General features: G+C 36.0%; 1 protein-coding gene across 5 annotated transcripts in view; it reads left to right on the top strand.

Moving 5' to 3' along the window:
• Window positions 1–22,324, top strand: part of LOC106143481 (filamin-A) — a 64,199-nt gene that overhangs the window by 26,342 nt on the left and 15,533 nt on the right. For 4 of the 5 annotated variants that reach the window (XM_060951625.1, XM_060951628.1, XM_060951627.1 and 1 more), the window contains exons 3-7: window positions 19,343–19,483; window positions 19,894–20,063; window positions 20,356–20,481; window positions 21,080–21,193; window positions 21,645–21,833. In XM_060951625.1, the coding sequence (XP_060807608.1) occupies window positions 19,354–19,483; window positions 19,894–20,063; window positions 20,356–20,481; window positions 21,080–21,193; window positions 21,645–21,833 (729 nt within the window). In that variant the 5' untranslated portion in view covers window positions 19,343–19,353. Of the gene's footprint in view, window positions 1–18,624; window positions 18,933–19,342; window positions 19,484–19,893; window positions 20,064–20,355; window positions 20,482–21,079; window positions 21,194–21,644; window positions 21,834–22,324 lie in introns of those variants that run through there. The other variant, XM_013345588.2, reaches the window with a different exon arrangement.

The raw sequence follows: 22,324 nt of genomic DNA, 5'->3' as shown, positions 1-22,324 counted from the left end.
TATAATTTATAATAAATGTTTGGATGAAGGCGTGTTTCCTGAAATATGGAAACACGCTAACATAACTCCTATCCATAAAAGTGGTCCCAAACACGACTGCGAAAATTACAGACCCATCTCTATATTATGTACGCTGGCGAAATTATTTGAACGACTAGTTCACAACATAATCTATCCCATTCTACATAAAGCCATAATCCAAGAACAGCACGGTTTCGTCAAAAAAAGATCCACTGCATCAAATTTGATTGTTTTTGCCAACTTTTTATTTAAACATATGGATCGCGGTGTACAGGTTGACGTGGGTTACACGGATTTTAAGAAAGCTTTCGACAAAGTCGACCATGAACTGCTCCTAAACAGATTAGCCTTCAATGGAATCCGCGGAAATCTGCTGCGCTGGTTCGAGTCATACATCTCTAATAGATCTCAAAGAGTGGTTATCAATGGATATCAATCCAGAAGTGTCATTATCACTTCAGGAGTCCCTCAGGGATCTATATTGGGTCCTTTGCTATTTATAATTTTTATAAATGACATAGCACAATGTTTTCACCACTCTAAGTTCCTGCTCTATGCTGACGATCTCAAAGTTTACAAGGCAATTAGCAGTATAGATGACTGCATCCTTTTACAACAGGATCTTGATAGACTCTCGGCCTATTGTCATGACAGCAAATTACAGCTGAGCGTTAGTAAATGTAGCACGATAACTTTTACTAAAAATAAAAATGTAATAAACTTTCATTATAAATTAAATAACACTAACCTAACTAAAGTGTCAGCCGTAAGAGACTTGGGTATTAATTTGGACTCAAAACTTTGCTTGGACACTCACATACAGAACATTGTTAATAATGCTTTTAAAATGTATGGCTTCGTTCTTCGCTCTTCCATTGAATTTAAAAGGACCTCCACATATCTCTACCTGTATAAAACTCTCATTCGCTCTCAACTTGAGTATGCTGTGCCCATTTGGAACCCATATTACAACGAGTATAATGATGCTATCGAAAGAGTACAGAAAAAATTCCTAAAGGCTATGCATTATAGGTGTTTCAAACGGTACTTACCTTATCCTATACTACTTAAAAAATATAATATACTCTCACTCAGTAATAGACGTAAGTACCTTGAAGTATCTGCTCTACACAGAATTGTTAACAACCTTTTTGACTGCACTGATATTGTGAATGGATTGTACTACACTGTGCCCAGGAGTGCTGTGATGAGGGAGACTCGTACTCGTTCCCGTCCCCTGTTTGCAACAAGTTTGTGTCGCACGAACAGTGGACGGAGAGCCCCTCTTCGCCGTATGATGGAAACATACAATGTTGAATTTGTGGACATCGATATTCTTGCATGTAATGTTGCTAAATTTAAAAATCTAATTCTTAAAAAGCTATAATTTAATTTATTTTAAGGCCAAAATTTCGTTATTTAATTAGTAAGTTTTTAAAGTAACTTCCTATTTAGTTTAAAATGTCTTAATGTAGTTAGTAGCCCCGATTTCTAGTGTAACTCTGTGAATAACGTTGTGGGCTACATTATTAGTAACACTTCTTATGTTTAAATTCTTATTTATCTGTATATAATGTAGCTGTTTGTTGTTCCAATAAATAAATAAATAAATAAAAGCCCGGGGTATGCCTTTGACCATGGATCCTGGATTGGGTGAGTCAGGTTTTTACACGAAGCGACTCCCGTCTGACTTCCGCTAACTTTGCAGGGACACTTCACCCGTTTTGTATCGATCATGGTTACACATCCAGTTGCCTGAATGTGCAGGTTTCCTCACGATGTTTTCCCTCACCGTAAGAGCATCGGTTAGTATTTAAAAACTTGTTATATGTATGTTAATTTATTTTCATTTATCCTATCAACACGTTCAAACAATCTACTCTGACATACATTGTCAACTTTGTTCACTCAATATTTATTTATTTATTTACTATTTTATGCACACAGAAAACATCGAGAATGATAAACACAAGAAACAAAATAACATAGATTCTGCTTTTTTAAAAGAAATCTCTTCCAGCAGACCCGAGGTAGGAGACATGATCACACAACTATTTGTTCTTCATAGTTTTCTTACTATGAAGAACAACGTTAGGACTCTCTAAATAGTACCACTCCATCTCTTTCCCATGGATGTCGTAAAAGGCGACTAAGGGATAGGCTTACGAACTTGGGATTCTTTTTTAGGCGATGGGCTAGCAACCTGTCACTATTTGAATCTCACTTCTATCATTAAGCCAAATAGCTGAACGTGGCCATTCAGTCTTTTCACTACTTCAGACTATTGGCTCTGTCTACCCCGCAAGGGATATAGACGTGACTATATATATGTATGTTGTTTTCTTACTACACTTACTGGACTACCTAGTTTATTCGAGTAAATATCAAAATCTTGATTCGTGTCGTCAAACCGATGCAAATTATATTTACAGTTACCACTTGGCACTATAGTTCTCATTTCTAAAATAATCTTAGCCGTGAGTTTTTTTTTAAATATTTATACTTTATTTTTATTATAAATTTTACGCGTGTATCGTAATAAGGTGGGTTATGAAAAAGTTTTGGCAGCCATTTTGTTATGATAACTGTTGCTTTGATGACTTTGTGGTGGTTTACTACGGGCCATTCGATCGTGCTCAGTACACATATACATATAACTAGCGACCCGCCCCGGCTTCGCACGGGTGCAAAATTATAAATGTTATTATACATAAAAACCTTCCTCTTGAATCACTCTACCTGTTACAAAAAACCGCATCAAAATCCGTTGCGTAATTTTAAAGATTTAAGCATACAGACAACCAGACTAAAATAGCGACTTTGTTTTATACTATGTAGTGATAAAGTCTTTTTCCTTACGGGGACTGACTGACTGACTGAGACTGAGACAAAAGTCTCGAAAAGACTGAAAGGCTACGTTAAGCTATCAGCTTAGTGATTGCAAATTTTAAAATTGATAAAAATAATTGATTTCCAAATGATAGATTAAAAATTATGAACTGTCAAGAATAATAGTCACTATTTAGATCTCAATTTCATCAGTAAGCCGAGCAGCTGAACGTGGCCATTTAGTCTTTTCGGGACTATTGGTTCTGTCTACCCCGTGAAGAATATAGACGTGACTATATGTATGTATGTCAAGAATAATAGTCCTGGTTACACCCTCACTTCTTTCTCAGGGCGCGCCTTCTGGCCATGATCTTTGGGTGAGTCAGGGTTTTACACGAAGCGAATCCCGTCTGACCTCCGAAACCTTTGCAGGGGAACTCAACCCGTTGGATAATGGAGGAGCGGTTTCCCCAAGTTTTTTTCCCTCATCCTAAGAGCACTGGTTAGGAAACAAACTAATGTACATAGTTCAGAAAAGTCATGGCCGCGGGTTTGAACCACAACTAATTAAACCGTTAACCTCAAACATTTGATGTTTAATTTCATCATTGCATCCTATTTCTTAATCGTTTCTATAACCTGGCCACATCAAAGGCGATGCCAAATTATCTTGCAAAGCCCGGGTTTATTTGTAATATATATAATACTATGTAATATAGTGTCATCTTTAATTTGGCAGGGTTTCAGGTTCGAAGCGGTGGCTTCTGGAAATTCCAGCGCAGTGATTCACAGCGCCATCTATGACGTTACATTGAGACTTATCTAGAATTTTATCATTGTTCCTCTCTCTTTCTTATATTCTGTCTTGTCTCCCCGGTTGCAAATACCAGTGCTTTCATTTCGGGCCCTGGCTTGGTTAACCTCGACGATCAAAGATTTCGAAGGTTTAAGGTACCTTACATACATACATATAATCACGTCTATATCCCTTGGGTAGGTTGGTAGACAGAGCCAACAGTCTTGTAAAGAGTGATAGGCCACGTTCAGCTATTTGGCTTTAAGACAGGATTGAGATTCAAATAGTGACAGGTTGCTAGCCCATCGCCTAAAAGAAGAATCCCAAGTTTGTAAGCCTACCCCTTAGTCGGCTTTTACGACATCCATGGGAAAGAGATGGCGTCCTGGTCCTATCTTTTTTGTATTGGTGCCGGGAACCACATGGCACAAGGTACCTTAAACCTTCGAAATCTTTGAATATGAGAAAAAAGTATGATGCACAAGTTCCAAGTCCAAAAGCGGCCATTTGTATCAATAACTTATTTATGTGTTTATTATCTTTGTCATTGCTTTTACGGTGACAGAAATCATCGTGAGGAAACCTGCATATTATGACAAGAGAATTTGTATCCATGATCCAATACGGGTTAAGTTCTTTGAAAAAATGGTAGAAGTCAGATGGGAGTTGTTTAGTGCAAAATCCAGTACCTGAAGCAATGAAATCGCGCTTGAAAAACGAAATACTATCGCCGTCTCGCTTTTAATTATGACGTGAAGCGGAACAGCGATAGTTTATCGCGCGATATCAACGGCGTAGTACCTATGTGCCGAGCTATGAGAGCCGCATTGCAGTCTTTGGCAGACCCTGGGCTACTCAGCAGAGAGGTGAGGTCACACCATGGACTCACATCAGCGGTGGGGATGACCAACTGTCATAGCCTACAACCTGGTAATCCGCGACGTGCATGCCTTTGTTACTGTAGAGTACAATTATACATACATATAGCCACGTCTATATCCCTTGCGGGGTAGACGAGACGACAGTCTTGAGGAGGCTGAGGGCACGTTCAGCTGCATAGCTAAATAATGGAATTGAGGTTCAAATTATGACAGGTTGCTAGTCCATCGCCTACAAGAAGAATCCAAAGTTCATTAGCATTTCCCTTAGTCGCTCTTTACAACATTCATGGTAAAGATATGGAGTGGTCCTAGTCTAAAGTCCCAGTAACCACACAGCACATTTTAGTACTTTAATTACACTATAGGCTAGGCAGAGTCCAATGCTCATTGTCACAAGACTCAATGTCCACGTTTAACAAAATTAACTTTTATAACATTTATTGTTAAAGCTTTATATGTAAAGATTAGAATGATACAGTTTTCTCGAACTGGGTGATTGTATTCCAAAATCTACTTATATTGGAGTTTGATTTAATTTACAACATTGATGTACAATATTCATTCATTCATTACATTGTATAAAAATTTACACTTACAGACGTTTATATAAATCACTCTATTGATCTATGGAAAAAAAGATGAAAATTATATTCTTTATTAGAAATAAAAATAATTTATACTCGAATATACATAGCATCGGAAAAAAGAAATTTAAATTTTGAACAAACTATAAACTTTCTATTTCCAATGAAAAAAAAAAAATAAGCTGAAAAAATTACACCGGCGAATCATGATTACCCATAACCTGCCCGTATTGAAATAGCAGCGTTCAAAATATCCCTAATTATTATAAAATATAAATAAATTGAGGTACCTATATGTGTGTTCGTACGAATTCGGTCGCGCTGGACTAGTCACTCGGTGCGGGCTTAACAGTGCGGTACGGCAGTGAAATAAAAAAAATAAAGTGCAAGTGAAGTGACAGTGCTTGGTAATATTCAAATTTGGAATACGGTTGGTGTTTAAACATGGAGCTAGTACGAGAATTTTATAGTTTTTTTTTTTCTACATCACTCACACACTACACGATTTCACATAAGTTTAAAAAAAATTAAAATAAAAAAATGTTTTTTTAATTGTGTCGATATCGATAAGTGAGTATAGTGTTTCTCAATGCTACGAAGTGCTACGAGCGCCCGGTTCGGTGCTACGGCGTAGAACAATAGCGGTATTGTTCGCTTGTAGTATTAGTACGTAACGGCTCGCTTAAAAATCGATACAAAAATACACGAAACTTAACTTTAACGTAATGAATTTAATTTTTATAAATGCTTTTTGCATAACAATTCTTGAGTAATGTTTTATTATGTAGAGTAAATTAATTACAATCGAAATAACTTTCATTCAGTAAAATTAATCTATATTGTAAGTATTACACAGACTGTGACTGAACCACTGTGTCTAGAAACTTGAAATTTGGCATTTAAATTCCTATGTGGTCTAGGTGTGCCTTAAGATACAATTTCTTTCCGAAATTCCCATGGGAAAAGATATTAAACAGGTTTTTTTTTACGCGGTCGGAGCTGCAAGCGCTTTTAGTTACATATATATTTTCGTCAAAAAACCGAAGCTTAAAATACATATTTTTCCACTTTCAATATTACATAATAATGTATGATAACTGTATGGACTTGGGTAGGTATTTAAAATTAACAAGGGCGAAGAAGTGCGCAAGAGTCAGTTTTAATATAATTCTACAAGGTCCTCGCTCAGTGGGTCGAAACCATATAATTTGATCACCCACGGAATCTTCTTTGATCTACACCTATATATTATTGGTGACATATAAATTGCATAGTTTAAAAAGACATGCGCGGGCGCCGTCTAGCGGCTATTTTTATGATTAACTATATTATGCCGCAGCTACGCGTAAATCGAAATGTCTCGTTTATTTCTCGTTCCCGTGGGAATTTCGGGAAAGCTTTTGTTAGTACCCCTTGTGACTTCCCAGAGAATAAACGTCCCAAATTTCAGCTTTTTACTTACACTAGTGCCAGTCGGTCAGGGTGTAATCCAGAAGTTTTTACCTTTATGGACGACTAATTGATTGATTGATCAGTTTACAAGCTGATACTCGCGCCTCAAAACGTCATTTGTTATTGCTAGATACTGATTATTTATCCACACTATAAATTAAGAGAAAGTATTTGTATATAAGTCTTAAGTACATATCCGTGGTATGATGTGAACTTCGGTATCACATTTTTTAACAACCTCTTTGACGCTCTAATTACATACATTCGTACATATGGTCACGTCTACATCCCTTGCGGAGTAGACAGAGCTAACAGTCTAGAAAAGACTGAATGGCCACTTTTCAGCTATTTGGCTTAATGATAGAATTGAGATTCAAATAGTGAGAGGTTGCTAGCCCATCGCCTAAAAAGAATATCTAATTAATAGAATTAAACTACACACTATTGCCTGTGGTTGTCGTAGGAACCGCGTAATAGAAAAAAGCAAATAACAAGTACATAAATCTAAGATAAATCCCAATTTGCTATCTTTACACGACTGAAAATAGCTTAATAGTTACAACTGCTCTCAACATATTATTAGTGCGTTTTAAAAATCGCCGTCTAGATCTAAGAATTTGTGTTAGTTTTTGTCTATTTCTGTGATAATAATGAATTTTCGTCGTAATAAACGACACATTTATTAAAATGAAAAATATTTACGGTAAAAAAATTACACAGATTGAGTAAGCCTCGACCTAAGTTCGAAACGTGTGTTACGAGATACTAATTCAACGATACTATATTTTATACATACATACATACATACATATGGTCACGTCTATATCCCTTGCGGGGTAGACAGAGCCAACAGTCTTGAAAAGACTGAATGGCCACGTTCAGCTATGGCTTAATGATAGAATTGAGATTCAAATAGTGATGGGTTGCTAGCCCATCGCCTAAAAGAAGAATCCCAAGTTTATAAGCCTATCCCTTAGTCGCCTTTTACGACATCCATGGGAAAGAGACGGAGTGGTCCTATTCTTTTTGTATTGGTGCCGGGAACCACACGGCATATTTTATAACAAATACTTATTATAGATAAACCTCCAAGTCCCAGGCCAATCAGAAAAAGTTCCTGGCCGGGATTCGAACCCGGACCTCTGCGTCACAGATAAGCGCACTACCGCTGCGCCATAGAGGACGATTTACCATCTTTTAATGAGGCGACTGATGAATTGACATATTACAAAAGTTTAGTAAGTAGGTTCCGTGTGCGTGTACTAAAAAAGGAATATCTCGATATTCCTGCGGGAAGAGAAATTAACAGGATTTTCCATTTTACGCAGGCGACGTCGCGGATTTTGTCCACATATATATATATTTCCTCTGCCATCATTGGGTGGTTGCACCCTCCTCCGCTGAGCTTCTTGTCACGAGGTCAGCTTTTTGACATACTATTCTCACTTTCCGGTCTGCGACACTTTTCAGTTCATACGAGTAGGTTCGCAATTTTTAAGAAGAAAAGTTGCTTTCATTTTTTTGAGCATACATATAGTTCTTTAGATGTTCGCCATTTTTGAGGACAAATGTAAACGTTTTTATTTAGCATACATTTAGTTCTTAAGACGTACACCTATAGAGCCTAAAGTATATTTGATGTCTTACATTTTAAATAGAATAGTACCACTCCATCTCTTTCCAATGGATGTCGTAAAAGGCGACTAAGGGATAGGCTTACAAACTTGGTATTCTTTTTTAGGCGATGGGCTAGCAACCTGTCACTATTTGTATCTCAATTCTATCATTAAACCAAATAGCTGAACGTGGCCATTCAGTCTTTTCAAGACTTTTGGCTCTGTCTACCCTGCAAGGGATATAGACATGACCATATGTATGTATGTAAAAAACTAATAAATTCTATATTTTCGCGCCGCAGACAACCTTAAAACGAAGTAAATTCGTGATAAGTTTGGCAGGTGCCTGCCCCCACCGCGGCAGGTGGCCGAGTGTCGCATCTTATAAACAAGATCAATCATCCACTATCAAGGATTTGTAATTACAGTACGCTTCAGTCGAAATAACGAAAGAAAATCACCAGAATGGAAGGTCTCCAGTGAAACTTTAAAAACTTCTTCCTCCTGGCTTTAGACCCGGTTGCATCCTCACCTCTCTGGAGAGGAGCCCGAGGTATGCCTTTGACCATGGAACCTGGATTGGGTGAGTCGGGTGTTTACGCGAAGCGACTACCATCTGACCTCCGCAACCTTTGCAGGTAAACCTAACCCGTATTGGATCCATGGTTACACATCCAGTTGCCTGAATGTGCAGGTTTCCCTCACTCGATGTTTTCCTTCACCGTAAGAGCATCGGTTAGTATTCATTGGTATATGGCCGAGGTGGGATTTGAACCTGTGCCTTTCTGCGCATCACGCCTTTTAATCGGGCACATTACTAATTAAACCACCGACGCAGGAACTTTTAATACTCTTTTATTAATGAATCACGTCTAGTGCGGCATTGCTTGTAACTATAAGTTCTGATCTCAATACTTCAATTATTCTTAACATTCAAAAACTCAAGATAGGAATAGAATTGATAGGAATATTAAAAAAGCGAATTGCGCGACGCGTTATCGTTATATTCGAATGTAATAAAAGGCGATTTGTTTTTATAACTTATCTATCACTTTAAACATACTTTTTAGCCTCTGTCTTATATTAATAAATATGGGACCAATCACACGTATATTTTCGCAAAATCATATTTTCATCACATATTTTTACAAATATCGCGCAGGAACATAACCATTTCTATGACTGTAATGAACAAGATGGGCCGTGGTTTGATTAATGGCGATCTTCCTCGATTGAAAGGAGAGCTATTCTTAGGATCACATACATACATATATATAAACACGTCTATATCCCTTGCGTGGATGACTGTTAGCTCTGTCTACAGAGCTAACAGTCATCAAAAGACTAAAAGGCCACGTTCAGCTGTTCGGTATAATGATAGAATTGACATTCAAATAGTGACAGGTTGCTAGCCCATCGTCTAATAAGAATCCCAAGTTTATGAGCCTATCCCTTTTACGTTTAGTCGCCTTTTACAAAATCCATGAGGAAGAGGCGGAGTGGACCTTTTTCTTTTTTATTTTGGTGCCGGGAACCACACGGCACCAATTTATAAATTCATTAGCGTATAATTTTTTTTTTTTTTTATATTCAACCAGGATCAGGAATTTTAATATTAAATGCTTATCTTATTGATTCCTATTAATCACAAAACGCCATGTAGTTCTTACGATTCACGTGATAAAAATCGCTGTACACTAGACCGCGTCTCGTCGATCGCTCAGCGGATGTATAATTTTGATGTGACATATCTTGGCTACTATTCACTCTTTGACACGGCAGAGATGTTATATGGCCCAGATATTTATGATTTTGGAAGTTTATTATATAAAAAATCACCTTTAAAATAAATCACAGTATAATAAAGTAACCATGTATGTCTTTTACGCTTTCACGCTTAAACCAATGAACCGATTTTGATGAAACTTGGTACAGAGATAGAGTTGACCCTGAGGAAGAACATTTTATTGCTAAAAAGGGAATGAATGATTATCAGCACCAGCTAGATTTCCATATTTATTTAGTTTAAACTTTATTGAGTCTCACAGGTACAATACGAGTAAGTGGACTTAATGCCAATATATCATATGTTTGTAATGAATAATTGATGAACTGAAATTCCGGGTATGACAGAACTAAAACGTACTATAACTAGATGGCAAAATAGGCTGATTCCTTATTCTTCGTGACACCTCTTGTACTTACTGTATTTTTAAATCTTATTTTTTTTTTCTAATTCGAAAATTTCAAATATTCTTGTACGTGCCGTGTGGTTCCCGGCACCTACACAAAAAATAATAGGACCACTCCATCTCTTTCCCATGGATGTCGTAAAAGGCGACTAAGGGATAGGCTTACAAACTTGGGATTCTTTTTTAGGCGATGGGTTAGCAACCTGTCACTATTTGAATCTCAATTATAGCATTAAGCCATATAGATGAACGTGACCATTCAGACAGACGTGACCAAATGTATGTATGTATGTTCTTGTACGTTAAAGATCTTGCTTCGAATTATTTAAAAGTTCATCTATACGTATTTGCTGACCGTACCCGCATATCTGGGCAATCGTTCCAGTTTCCAGAATTAAAGTCGTGTCTCTTACGCAAAATATTACCTACTCGCCCAATGTGATTCTCAAACGCAGGGTGATTTGCAAACTTATATCAAAATAATTGTAATTCTTTGTTGTACTCATATTATGCAAATAAAAGTTTGAATTTGAATTTGAATTAATTCACATAAAAACTTTTTGAAATAAGCTTTCGTGTATTCTTTCGGTGTACTAATTAAAAATCTCTTTTATAATATATTTTTTCGGGGTGTAGCCATGAAAATACTAAGGGAAATATATAAAGGGAGTGTGAACAGTCTTACTGTTGATGTCGGAAGGCCTAGACGAACGTACCTTGATCAAATCGGAGACGTATTAGCAAAAGGTCAGGTTATGAATGTGGATGAAGCGAAAGAAGTATGCAGGGATCGTGGAAAGATGTGGTCTCTGCCCACCCCTCCGGGAAAGGGCCGTGATTTAATGTAGAATATATGTTGTCAATCCCACAGAGCATGCGTTAGATATTTTATCATCTTAGCTTGATCATGATCTTACAAAACAATCAGCTTAAAATGATCCGTGCTTAACGAGCGACCGACAGACATAATGCGAGACGCTCGGTGATAACGATCATTGTAACATGATTCGAAACGTCCGAGATAAAATAAAGGTACGTTACATACATACATATGGTCACGTCCATATCCCTTGCGGGGTAGACAGAGCCAACAGGCTTGAAAAGACTGCATGGCCACGGTCAGCTATTTGGCTCAATGATAGAATTGAGATTCAAATAGTGACAGGTTGCTAGTCCATCGCCTAGCATCCCAAGTTTGTAAGCCTATCCCTTAGTCGCCTTTTACGACATCCATGAGAAAGAGATGGAGTGGTCCTATTCTTTTTGTATTGATGCCGGGAACCACACGGCACGGTACGTTACGTGCGCGTTTAACACCTGTATTATTTATTGATAAATCGTATAATGCAACAGGCAGGTTTAGAATAAAAAAGAAACAACGCGGCATTCGAAAAAAAAAACATTTAAATGAAAATTTTGCAATTTTCTTCCACATATTGAATTTTTCCGTGCCGTGCCGTGTGGTTCCCGGCATAAAAAAAAAGAATAGGACCACTCCATCTCGTTCCCATGGATGTCGTAAAAGGCGACTAAGGGATAGGCTTATAAACTAGGGATTCTCCTTTTAGGCGATGTGCTAGCAACCTGTCACTATTTTAATCTCAATTCTATCATTAAGCGAAACAGTTGAACGTGGCCTATCAGTCTTTTCAAAGCTGTTGGTTCTGTCTACCCCGTAAGGGATAAAGACGTGATTATATGTATGTATGTATTGATTTTTTCCATTAGTCAATTTTCATTCTTTATGTAAATAATTTCCTATGCGCAATGAAGACATAACAAACAAATAGGTGTTGCCATAAATCAGTTTGTTATGGACGTGCATGTCAACATACATCACACAGGCCATTCAGGTGCAATAATAATGTCATATTAGTGTGATACACATACAGACATCAAGCACTTGGCATTATATTAGATGGATGTGAGGAACTCATAAACTTTATGGATGTACCATTTGAATTAATTTGTCATGTTGACAATTGAAAACATTTTATGTGTTACATAATAACACATCTATATCCTTTACGGGGTAGATAGAGTAAATGGTCCAGGAAGGCTTTAAGCTATATAACATCACGCTGCAACTATAAGGAGCAAAGAAATAATGGAAAATGTGAAAAAAATGGGGAAATTTATTCATCCTTGAGGGCTTCAATGATGCCCAAAATAACTATTCCACGCGGACGAAGTCGCGGGCACAGCTAGTCGTGAAATATATAAATTCCTTGCTATGCATAAAGTGGATTAACACTAAACTAGTGGGCGTTTTCAACAAGTTTATGAGAACATTGCCTTTGTCAGAATGTGGGCTTGTTCCGTTGAAAATAGACCAGAATTTCACTATTCATTTGAAACATAACGCAACGACATTATCTTGCCCAGTCTTAAAAAATATTTTTATAATAAAGAGAAAAGCTGTCATAATTTGAATCTCAATTCCACTTAAAGTTTCTACTTAATTCAATGCAATTTTAATAAGTAAGCCATACAGTTGACCGTGGCCTTTCAGTTATTTCATGACTGTTGGCACTATTTAGTAAAAGATAAATACGTGATTATATATTTATGTATGTAGGTATACATTTACTAGTCGACCGCCATTTTCTCCAGCATTTATTTTTTTAATATTGTAGTAAAAAGAACTAGGTTGTAGACATTTTTTTTTATTTATAATATGTTAATATTAAGACGCCATATTGGTATTTAGGTCGTGTTGATACAGCGACGTAATAAATTACTATAATGATCGTGAAAATGTAACAGTGTTTAGAAATTGCGGCTGACACTGTCGTTATACGATTTTCTATTAATTTATCATAGTGTTGTATTTATTTGACATGTTTAGCTTTTAAATGCATTTTCCCTCTTTTACTAATCTCATAATCCAATTTTAAGGTACTTAAATAAACTTTAATACATACATATCTACATATAATTACGTCTATATCCCTTGCGGGGTAGGCAGAGCCAACAGTCTTAAAAAGACTGATAGGCCACATTGAGCTATTCGGCCAAATGTTAGAATTGAGATTCAAATAGTGACAGGTTGCTAGCCCTTCGCTTAAAAGAAGAATCCCAAGTTTATAAGCCTATCCCTTAGTCGCCTTTTACAACATCCATGAGAACGAAATGGAGGGGTCCAATTTTTTGTTTATTGGTGCCGAGAACCACGCGGCACCTAATAAACCTTAATAAATATAAAAAGAGCTTGCATGAATCCCAACTAAAATTTTAAATGTCAAGTAGGTTTATTTGTTCATTTGTTATCTCTTCACGCGATTTCTACTAAACCAATCTTCTTTCAATTTCTCATATAATGAAAAGTCTCAACAAGGACACCTTTCATCCCAGTAAAACTTAAAACATACATACATTAAATCACGCCTCTTTCCCAGAGGCAGAGATAGAAGATAGATAGCGGAAAGAGGTAGTACCTCTTTCCACTTGCCACGATCTCTGCATACTTCCTTCGCTTCATCCACATTCATAACTCTCTTCAAACTTAATATCCCGTGGGATTTGCGAAAACCTGTATTCTTTCGTAGGTGGCACTAAATTCGCGCGTATTTTTAGAGTATCTAATGAATGATGATAATATACTTAATATTACATAAAAGGTGGCGCTAACAAATCATCTAAATTCGCACGGGCTGATCTGCGAGTAAAATGTATTAGAGTAATAAATGTGAATGAAGAGAAAGAAGTATGCGCAGGGCTCGTGGCAAGTGGAAGCATGATTATATGTATAATTACATACATATATATATATAGTATGTATGTTATTGTATACTAGACTAGCCTATTTCCCTCCTGATGGCCTAGACTATCTTTGACAAAATTTCGATAACATAACATAAAATCACGCCTCTTTCCTGGAGGTGTAGGCAGAGGTTACCTCTTTTTTCACTTGCCATGATCTCTGCATACTTCCTTCGCTTCATCCACATTCATAACAGAATTTCCAAAATTGGTTTATTAGAAGATCTTCGGGTATTTTTTATAAAAATGTCGTGTGGCACTTTAGAAAGGAACCATTCCATATCTTTACCATGGATGTCTTAAAAGGCGATTAAGAGTTATGCTCCTAAACTTGGGATTCCTCTTGTGATGGGCTAGCAATTCGTCACTATATGCATATCAATTCCAACAAAAATCCATACAGCTGAACGTGTCCTTTCAGTCTTTTTCTGCCGGCTCTGTCTACCCCGCGAAGTTTAGAGACGTGACTTTATGTATATAATGTATTACTTTAAAAAAATACAATACAAATCATTTCTCTAATATAAGCTTATAATATTAGTATGGATTATACTTTGGAAAACTGTAAATCAGTCAATATGTTTTGTAAACAGGCATTTAACGCCCCGCGAAAATACCAAGGCATGTTTTTGTTTTGATAACATCGTTTTATGAATAGTTATCATGTCGAAATGTATGACTCAGCCAACAAATGTTACTATTTATGTGAGATGGCAAAACGCTAATAAACTTATCTCTTTAATATTTTCATCGTATGATTTTGACACCAGTAATCAGTATCGGTCCATTTAATCTAATACACACTTAAAAATAAAAATATAATCACGTCTTCATCCCTCTCGGGGTAGATAGCCAACAGTCTAGAAAAATACTGTTATGAAGTGATCCTATCCTATTTTTATGTGCCGGGAACCACACGGTATCAATTTGGTTGTGGTTGTTGCATCAAAATCCAAAGTAAGCTGTTGTAAGTCTCCTGGCGTTAGACCCCGCTGCGTTCCTCTCCTGAAAGTTGCGCCTATAATAGCATACATACATACATACGTACATAAAGTCACGCCTCTTTCCCGGAGGGGTAGGCAGAGATCGTGGCAAGTGGAAAGAGGTAGTCTCGGCCTATAATAGCAATCGTTTGTTTTTTGCGTAAACAAATCCTTTGGGATACAACACAGCTCTGTTTCAACTATTTTTTTTATCTTATTACATTTACTTAGTTGTATTCTGTTATGTGTAATGATAATAAATTAAAAAAAATAAAAAATCCCGCCCTCGTAGCACGAAACGCGCGACGCCATTTTTATCGCGCGAAAAACTATCGCTGTCCCGTTTCATGTCTTAATAAAAAGCGAAACAGCAATTGTTTTTGGTGCAATAAAAACGACAACTTTTGCTGGGTAACTTAACTCATATTGGATAATGGTTAAACATCTAGCTGCCTGATTCGCTTCTGAAGATTGACTCTTCGACTTCGTAATTGTTATGACTTGATTCATGTAAGTAGGTTTGCAGTAAATATATTAATATATGAAGTTTAATTAAGACTTAGAATTACGGAGAGCGACGAAAGATTATTAAAAAAAAATAATAGGTACGTGTTTACTATAAAATAATAAAATTACAAAAATAAATAATTGGTGCGTGTTTACTATAAAATTACAAAAATAACTTACACGTGAAGTTTTCTTCAAGCTGCTACTGCGCCGCTCATAAAAATTTAAATAATATAAGACTTCATATTCCTATTTATACGGCTAAACAAAAAAAAATATCCACAAAAAAAATATTCACCCAACTTTTAGGACCATTATCTCTATAAAGACAGTCTACATTTATCATTTCATCTCAATAGTACCATTAGCGTTGTTTACACACTGTCAAACCTTCACGCTCTAAAAAAAAATAAAAAAAAATGTATTTTAATACAAACTGTCACATAACTCGACGAAATACGTCAATGAGCAAGGGTGCTATTTATAAAGTTGGCGACTCACTTCATTCGAGTGGCTATCCTGTGATTTGTTGTATGTTAACGAATGATACACGTGCCATGCAGAGCGTAGAAAAAGGCGACAAAATTATCTTCCATTACTTTAAATAATTATTTGCTCTCTATCTTTACTTCACGTGTGGCTCCCTCCAAAGCTATACTTCGGATTCCAGGGTCCGTCCGCTTTCCGACATTTAAATACATATCTACATTTTGTCCGGTCTTCGGCGTCCATAGTTTTTAAAATTGGCTCGCATTATCTTCATTACTTTGGCCTGTTTATTGTTTCCGGTGAATGTGTCATGGTCAAATTGTTATTCACCTTATAGCTTGCAGGCAATAGTAAAACGTCACGGTACCAAAATTTGTCTGTATAAAATTTGTGTGTATTTGTATCTAACTTAAAATATGAGGATCAGTCAGAAGATGAGATGTTAAGTAATTGATATTTAAAAGCCAACCACCTGAGTTTATTATAATTCATATTTAGAGAACATTTCCTCATAGTCCAGATAAGTAAGTGTACTACACAATCGGAATGGACCAAAAGTAATTTTTTAAGCGAATTATGAAGATTGAATGATTTAAGCGTAAGAAGCAACCGTAATCAAATCGATTTCAAAAAAATTATCACTTGTTTCGTCTACTTTGAGTCGCAAAATATTGAAATAGTACTCCAGGCATCGCTAACATTTGGCAATGAATGACGTAAATAATTAATATGTTGGAACACGTCCTATCTAAATAATAAATTGTTGTGGCGTAGAATGTTGGCCGTTTACTTTAATTCCAACCTAGTTGTCAAGGATTGATCAAAAGATTTGAGTAATCTGGAGAAATAACAAAATGAAATATTGTTAATTATAGATGAGTAATGCTTACTTAAAAGTGTCTTGAGAGTATTATTTACAGTTTGCGTATAATGAAGCTATTCATTTTGTTGTTAAGCAAATAAAATATAAAAGATAATTAGTTAGTTATAAAATTAAAAGGCATTTAAAACTTTACTGAGTTTAACTTAAAACTAACTTAATGTTTAATTTATTCTCTGTCAGTCTTTGATGCGGTGAACGATAAACTCAGAAAATCGGAAAACAATATTATAGTATTTATAAATGTATGCTATTAGAATTGCGATATGATGAGAAATATAGCTTCATCGATGGAAATATAATCTTTATGATATTACCAGTGATTAGTTATTCAAATAACGTCACATCACATGATTTAAGTGCAATTAAAGTCAACCTATTACCACCTTCGATAAATACACTAAACGACCATGTAATGTCATCACAATTACATAAATATCACACGTCTATTAAGTCGTTACGCGATCCTACGGTAGACGACACCCGCTTATAAAATTTTCATCGGTTAATGGTTACAATATATACATCGGCACCGCTATCCAATAACGCACAATCTTCTAATTTATCGAACGCAAAACTGTAATGATGCCAACTATTTTTATTTTCTACGTCAAAAACAACATAAACATAATTTTTATATAATATTCCGTGCGACGGAACACGAACATGTGTTCGAAATTAATTTAGAATAATCTAAAATTTGACGTGAATATACCCGCAAAAATGTAAAACTTTCGGATGTATAAATTAGATGTATTAGATCAGACTGAAAGCATTTGGGATGATGAATTGTTGGTAAAATCATTCTCACTTGAACGTGTTGATATATTTATAAGCTGAAGGGTAAAAATATATTCCATTAGAATTTTCTTTCCTGGAATCTTTTTGAAGGATGTTGGTTTATATATGACATTCCACTTTGAAAAATATCCCACGGAATATGTGAATTTAGTTAAAGCTGCTTTTAAGTATATTAAAGTTTAGTTTTTTTTAAATAAATAATCAGAAAAAAGTAGCAGCATTTAAAAATGTAAAGTCATTAAAATATTGACAGAAATTACCTGTAAAACTAGTCGCAAGCATTTCTGAAACCAATACTCACTTAACGCGTTAATTTCATAATTGATAAACTTAAATAAGTTTCAACACCGAACACTGACATAATTAAAATATGATACAACATACAAGATACACTTGTTGATTAGTATTTAATTTTTGACTTTGTTTAAAAATCCTTTTTTTCTAGAACATTAAAGTCGTTACAATCTGAGAATTTTTTAAACGATGTACTTAAATATAATCGTTTACATGGTAACTATCAGAAAGATAAATTGAGGAATTAGAGATATAATCTTTTTCGAAACCGATGTCAATATTGAGGGTGTTATTAGAATTCTTTGGATTCATTCTTATTTGGTTTGCTTATTGCAAAAAACAACAACACAGAAATTTAAACCAATTTTTCCTATAGTTAATCCTATAGAGTCTTTTTTCTATGATAATTTTTATCTTTCTATCCAAGTACAGGGTCAATTAAGTACCTGTAAACTATGTCAATAATCCACATTGCATAAATTTTTACTGTAACTGAATTTACATCATCAACAATATACCTTAAACCAAAATAGATTTTACACACAGCAAACAACACCATGACAAAACCTTAACACATTTTGCCTTCCAAGTATAAGCCATGGCTTTCATGACTGGCCTTTGGAACTCTATCGTGGGTAACAACGAGAAGGAGGTGAACTGGAACGACGTAACACAATTCTACTTTGACAAAACTAAAAAGTACTTCTCAGTATCAGAAGTAGATAAGGAAGGTATACCAATAGTGTTTGGAGAAGCGCACGATATAGCGTTCAATAAAACTGTGTTTGGACTGAAGCATATACCGCTGAGTTTCGTCTCGATTTTCTACATTGACACGAGGAAAGGTTTGTATTAATTGAATTTCAAAGTTTTGGTCCTAGTACAATAAATGGCCATGATCTCATTGACTTTCAAAACTTTGGAACATTCGTTTGATGTTGGCTTTGTGCAAAGCGTGAAACAAAATTCATTATAAAAACCCGTTATTTTCTCGTAAAAAAATATAACATGTGCAAGAGACAGAGGGCTTAGTTCTTTTTACGATTCGACTTTCTTTAATCATCGAGTCTCTTTTCAGACATCAGAATTAAATAAATTCAGTTTAAGCAATGTTACCACATATATAAGGTATATGTTAGACCATGTCATAAAATATTACATTACTTTAAAATTTAGTCCCGAAAAATTACGAGAGTGGAAAAGTTTAAATACCAAAAGTTGAAAAAAAAAACTGAAAATGCTTTTTCCTTTCTAGCCGAGGTCAAAATGCCGAGCGGTCACTTAGACAAGCCAACGATCGAAGACAACAGAGATGGTACAGTCAGCATCAAATACGAGCCCAGAGAGGAGGGGGTGCACGAGTTGTATGTCAAGTACAATGGAGAGCATGTGCAAGGTAACAAATTATATATTAAAAAGTTAGCAATTATTTGTTCATTCAGACAGCAGACACAAAGTTGATATAGTTAATATTGATGGTACTTCGACCGATTCTTAAATTTCATCTGCTTTTAATTGTTATTGTATTTTTTTTATTTCATCTAGAATGTTTTCTCTTAATTACATCCCGAAGATATCTTCAATTCTGATGAAATGTGATGGCTTGTTCGTGCTTTTTGCGTATAAAATGACCATGATGATGATGATCATGGTCATTTTATACGCAAAAAGCACAGTACAGGAATTACTTACAAAGAATTTAGTTATATCATTGGATCATTTAGTAGAAGTTTTACCTCATTGTCTTCGTTTGTATTTATTAATTAGTTCAAATTACTTGTATTCATTCATCATTTCTGTTTCCAGGCTCCCCCTACAAATTCACAGTAGACTCCATCTCCTCGGGCTATGTGACGGCTTACGGTCCGGGCCTGATCAGTGGTGTGAGCGGTGAGCCCAGTGAGTTCACTATCAGCACCAAGGGCGCTGGAGCTGGTGGGCTCTCTATGGCGGTGGAAGGTCCTAGTAAAGCCGAGGTGAGTAATTGACCTTTTTATTCGGCAGAATTGGGATGTATATAAAGTGAAGACGGATAGTTTCATGAGATAAACATCTATAATATCAAAGGTTTTTGCAAAGGAAACATAACATCCTTTCTTTAAGGTATCTTAAAACAACTATCATATTAAACAGATTTAAAAACTTTTTTACCTCCTGTTCTTAAATCAAATTAGCCCGCACCTTATTTTATCTTTCCCGTTAGAATGTCGTGCTAAATCTTACTCAGTATTGCTAGAGTTTCGTTAATATTAATTATGTTTCTTTTAGATCACTTGCCATGACAACAAGGATGGCACAGTTGGTGTATCCTACTTGCCCACCGCCCCTGGCGAATACAAGGTCTCCATTAGGTTCGGAGACAAACATATCAAGGGATCTCCTTTCATTGCCAAGGTAAATATGAGTTAGATCTTCTGCAGTCTTCGCAGTTAGGTCTACTCTAATGTTTTCTTTGAATGACAGAATGCTTATGATCTATCTATAATCTCCTGATCTTTACTTAGCAATCTGTATATGATTGTCTTTTTATGAAAACTTCGGTGGTGCTGTGACCTTTTCCCTATTTTGGGCAGTCAAGGTCTTTGTTGCCCGCTATACTCTTTTCATCTTATTTGTGGCGTTAAAATTTTGCGCCTTGTACTTGTGACTTGTAAAAAAGTGTATTTAGAGTTTAATTGATTTTGATAATACATACATACATACATATGGTCACGTCTATATCCCTTGCGGGGTAGACAGAGCCAACAGTCTTGAAAAGACTGAATGGCCACGTTCAGCTATTTGGCTTAATGATAGAATTGAGATTCAAATAGTGACAGGTTGCTAGCCCATCGCCTAAAAGAGGAATCCCAAGTTTATGAGCCTATCCCTTAGTCGCCTTTTACGACATCCATGGGAAAGAGATGGAGTGGTCCTATTCTTTTTTGTAATGGTGCTGGGAACCACACGGCTTTTGATAATTTCGATGGGTAATTGGAGATGTAATTTCCAGGTGACTGGTGAGGGTCGCAAGAGAAACCAGATCTCAGTGGGCAGCTGCAGTGAGGTCACCCTGCCTGGGAAGATCGCTGACATTGACATCCGTAGCTTGAATGCTTCCATTCAGGTAAAAAAAATGTTACTTAAGAACTAACATGGCACTGGAGTCAACCCAGCGCTTCTAATGAGCACAAAGATTGAGTAGAATTAATTTCAAGTAGAGAATACCAGATTCACATAGAAAAGGAAAATATCAAAACCTTTCATCCTCATAAAGCCGTTTCCTCATTTCCAAAATCACCGACGGAAGCATTGCAGCAAGTTTTCTAATAGGATCTTCTTCACGATGGAGAGCTTGTGATACCAGCGTTAACAGATTTCCTCAACCTTTTCTTCACATCCATAGCTTGATGATAGTTTAAGACAAACAGGTCTTCGTACTATTCAATTAGAACAACGATAACTCCCAACTGTAGTGACGCTTACGATGACGTTTTAATAAAATTTTATTTCTCCATTTAACATCTTTACCCATATTCCCGTAAAACCAAAACCTGTTCATAATGTAATCATTCCAGGCCCCCTCTGGCCTTGAAGAGCCTTGCTTCCTCAAGCGGCTGCCTTCAGGCAACATCGGCATCAGCTTCACCCCCCGGGAGGCAGGCCAGCACATCGTATCCGTCAAGAAAATGGGCATCCACATCCAGAACTCTCCGTTCAATATCACGGTCCAGGAGCAAGAAGTTGGTGATGCTAAGAAAGTTTTGGTAAGGACCTTGAATATTTTATGCACTGGTGATGAATGAGTGGTCTAAAGAAAGCTGTAATATGGCACCTCGGGTAATGTAGAAATGCAACTATTATTGCTTAAAGAAAAACAGAATTTTAGGTGAACAAACTTTTCTAAATTCATAAAACTGAAATCGAAATGACCCAATATATCTGACTGAAACAGTATGGCCACTTGTTGATTCTCAAAAATACAATTAATTAATGTACCAAATAAACAATTTTTCTTTCTTTCTAATTTATCTTTAGTAATCTCAATTATAACTTGATGATAGGACTTCCCAGTGAGAACTTGCAAAGATACTCTTGATGGGAAAAACCAGCCTATAAAGATTTATAAAATAAAGTATCATATAATGACCTAATGGTGACAATTAAGTGGATACCGTACCAGAATCATTTACTCCCTTCATGACCCAGTTGAAAACTGATAATATGTGACTATAAAAATCTGGAGTTTCTTGCTTCA

Source organism: Amyelois transitella, chromosome 25 (assembly GCF_032362555.1).
Source record: "Amyelois transitella isolate CPQ chromosome 25, ilAmyTran1.1, whole genome shotgun sequence".
NCBI lineage: Eukaryota > Metazoa > Arthropoda > Insecta > Lepidoptera > Pyralidae > Amyelois > Amyelois transitella.
Note: the sequence above shows the minus strand (reverse complement) of the source record. Positions and strands in the feature narration are given on the sequence as shown.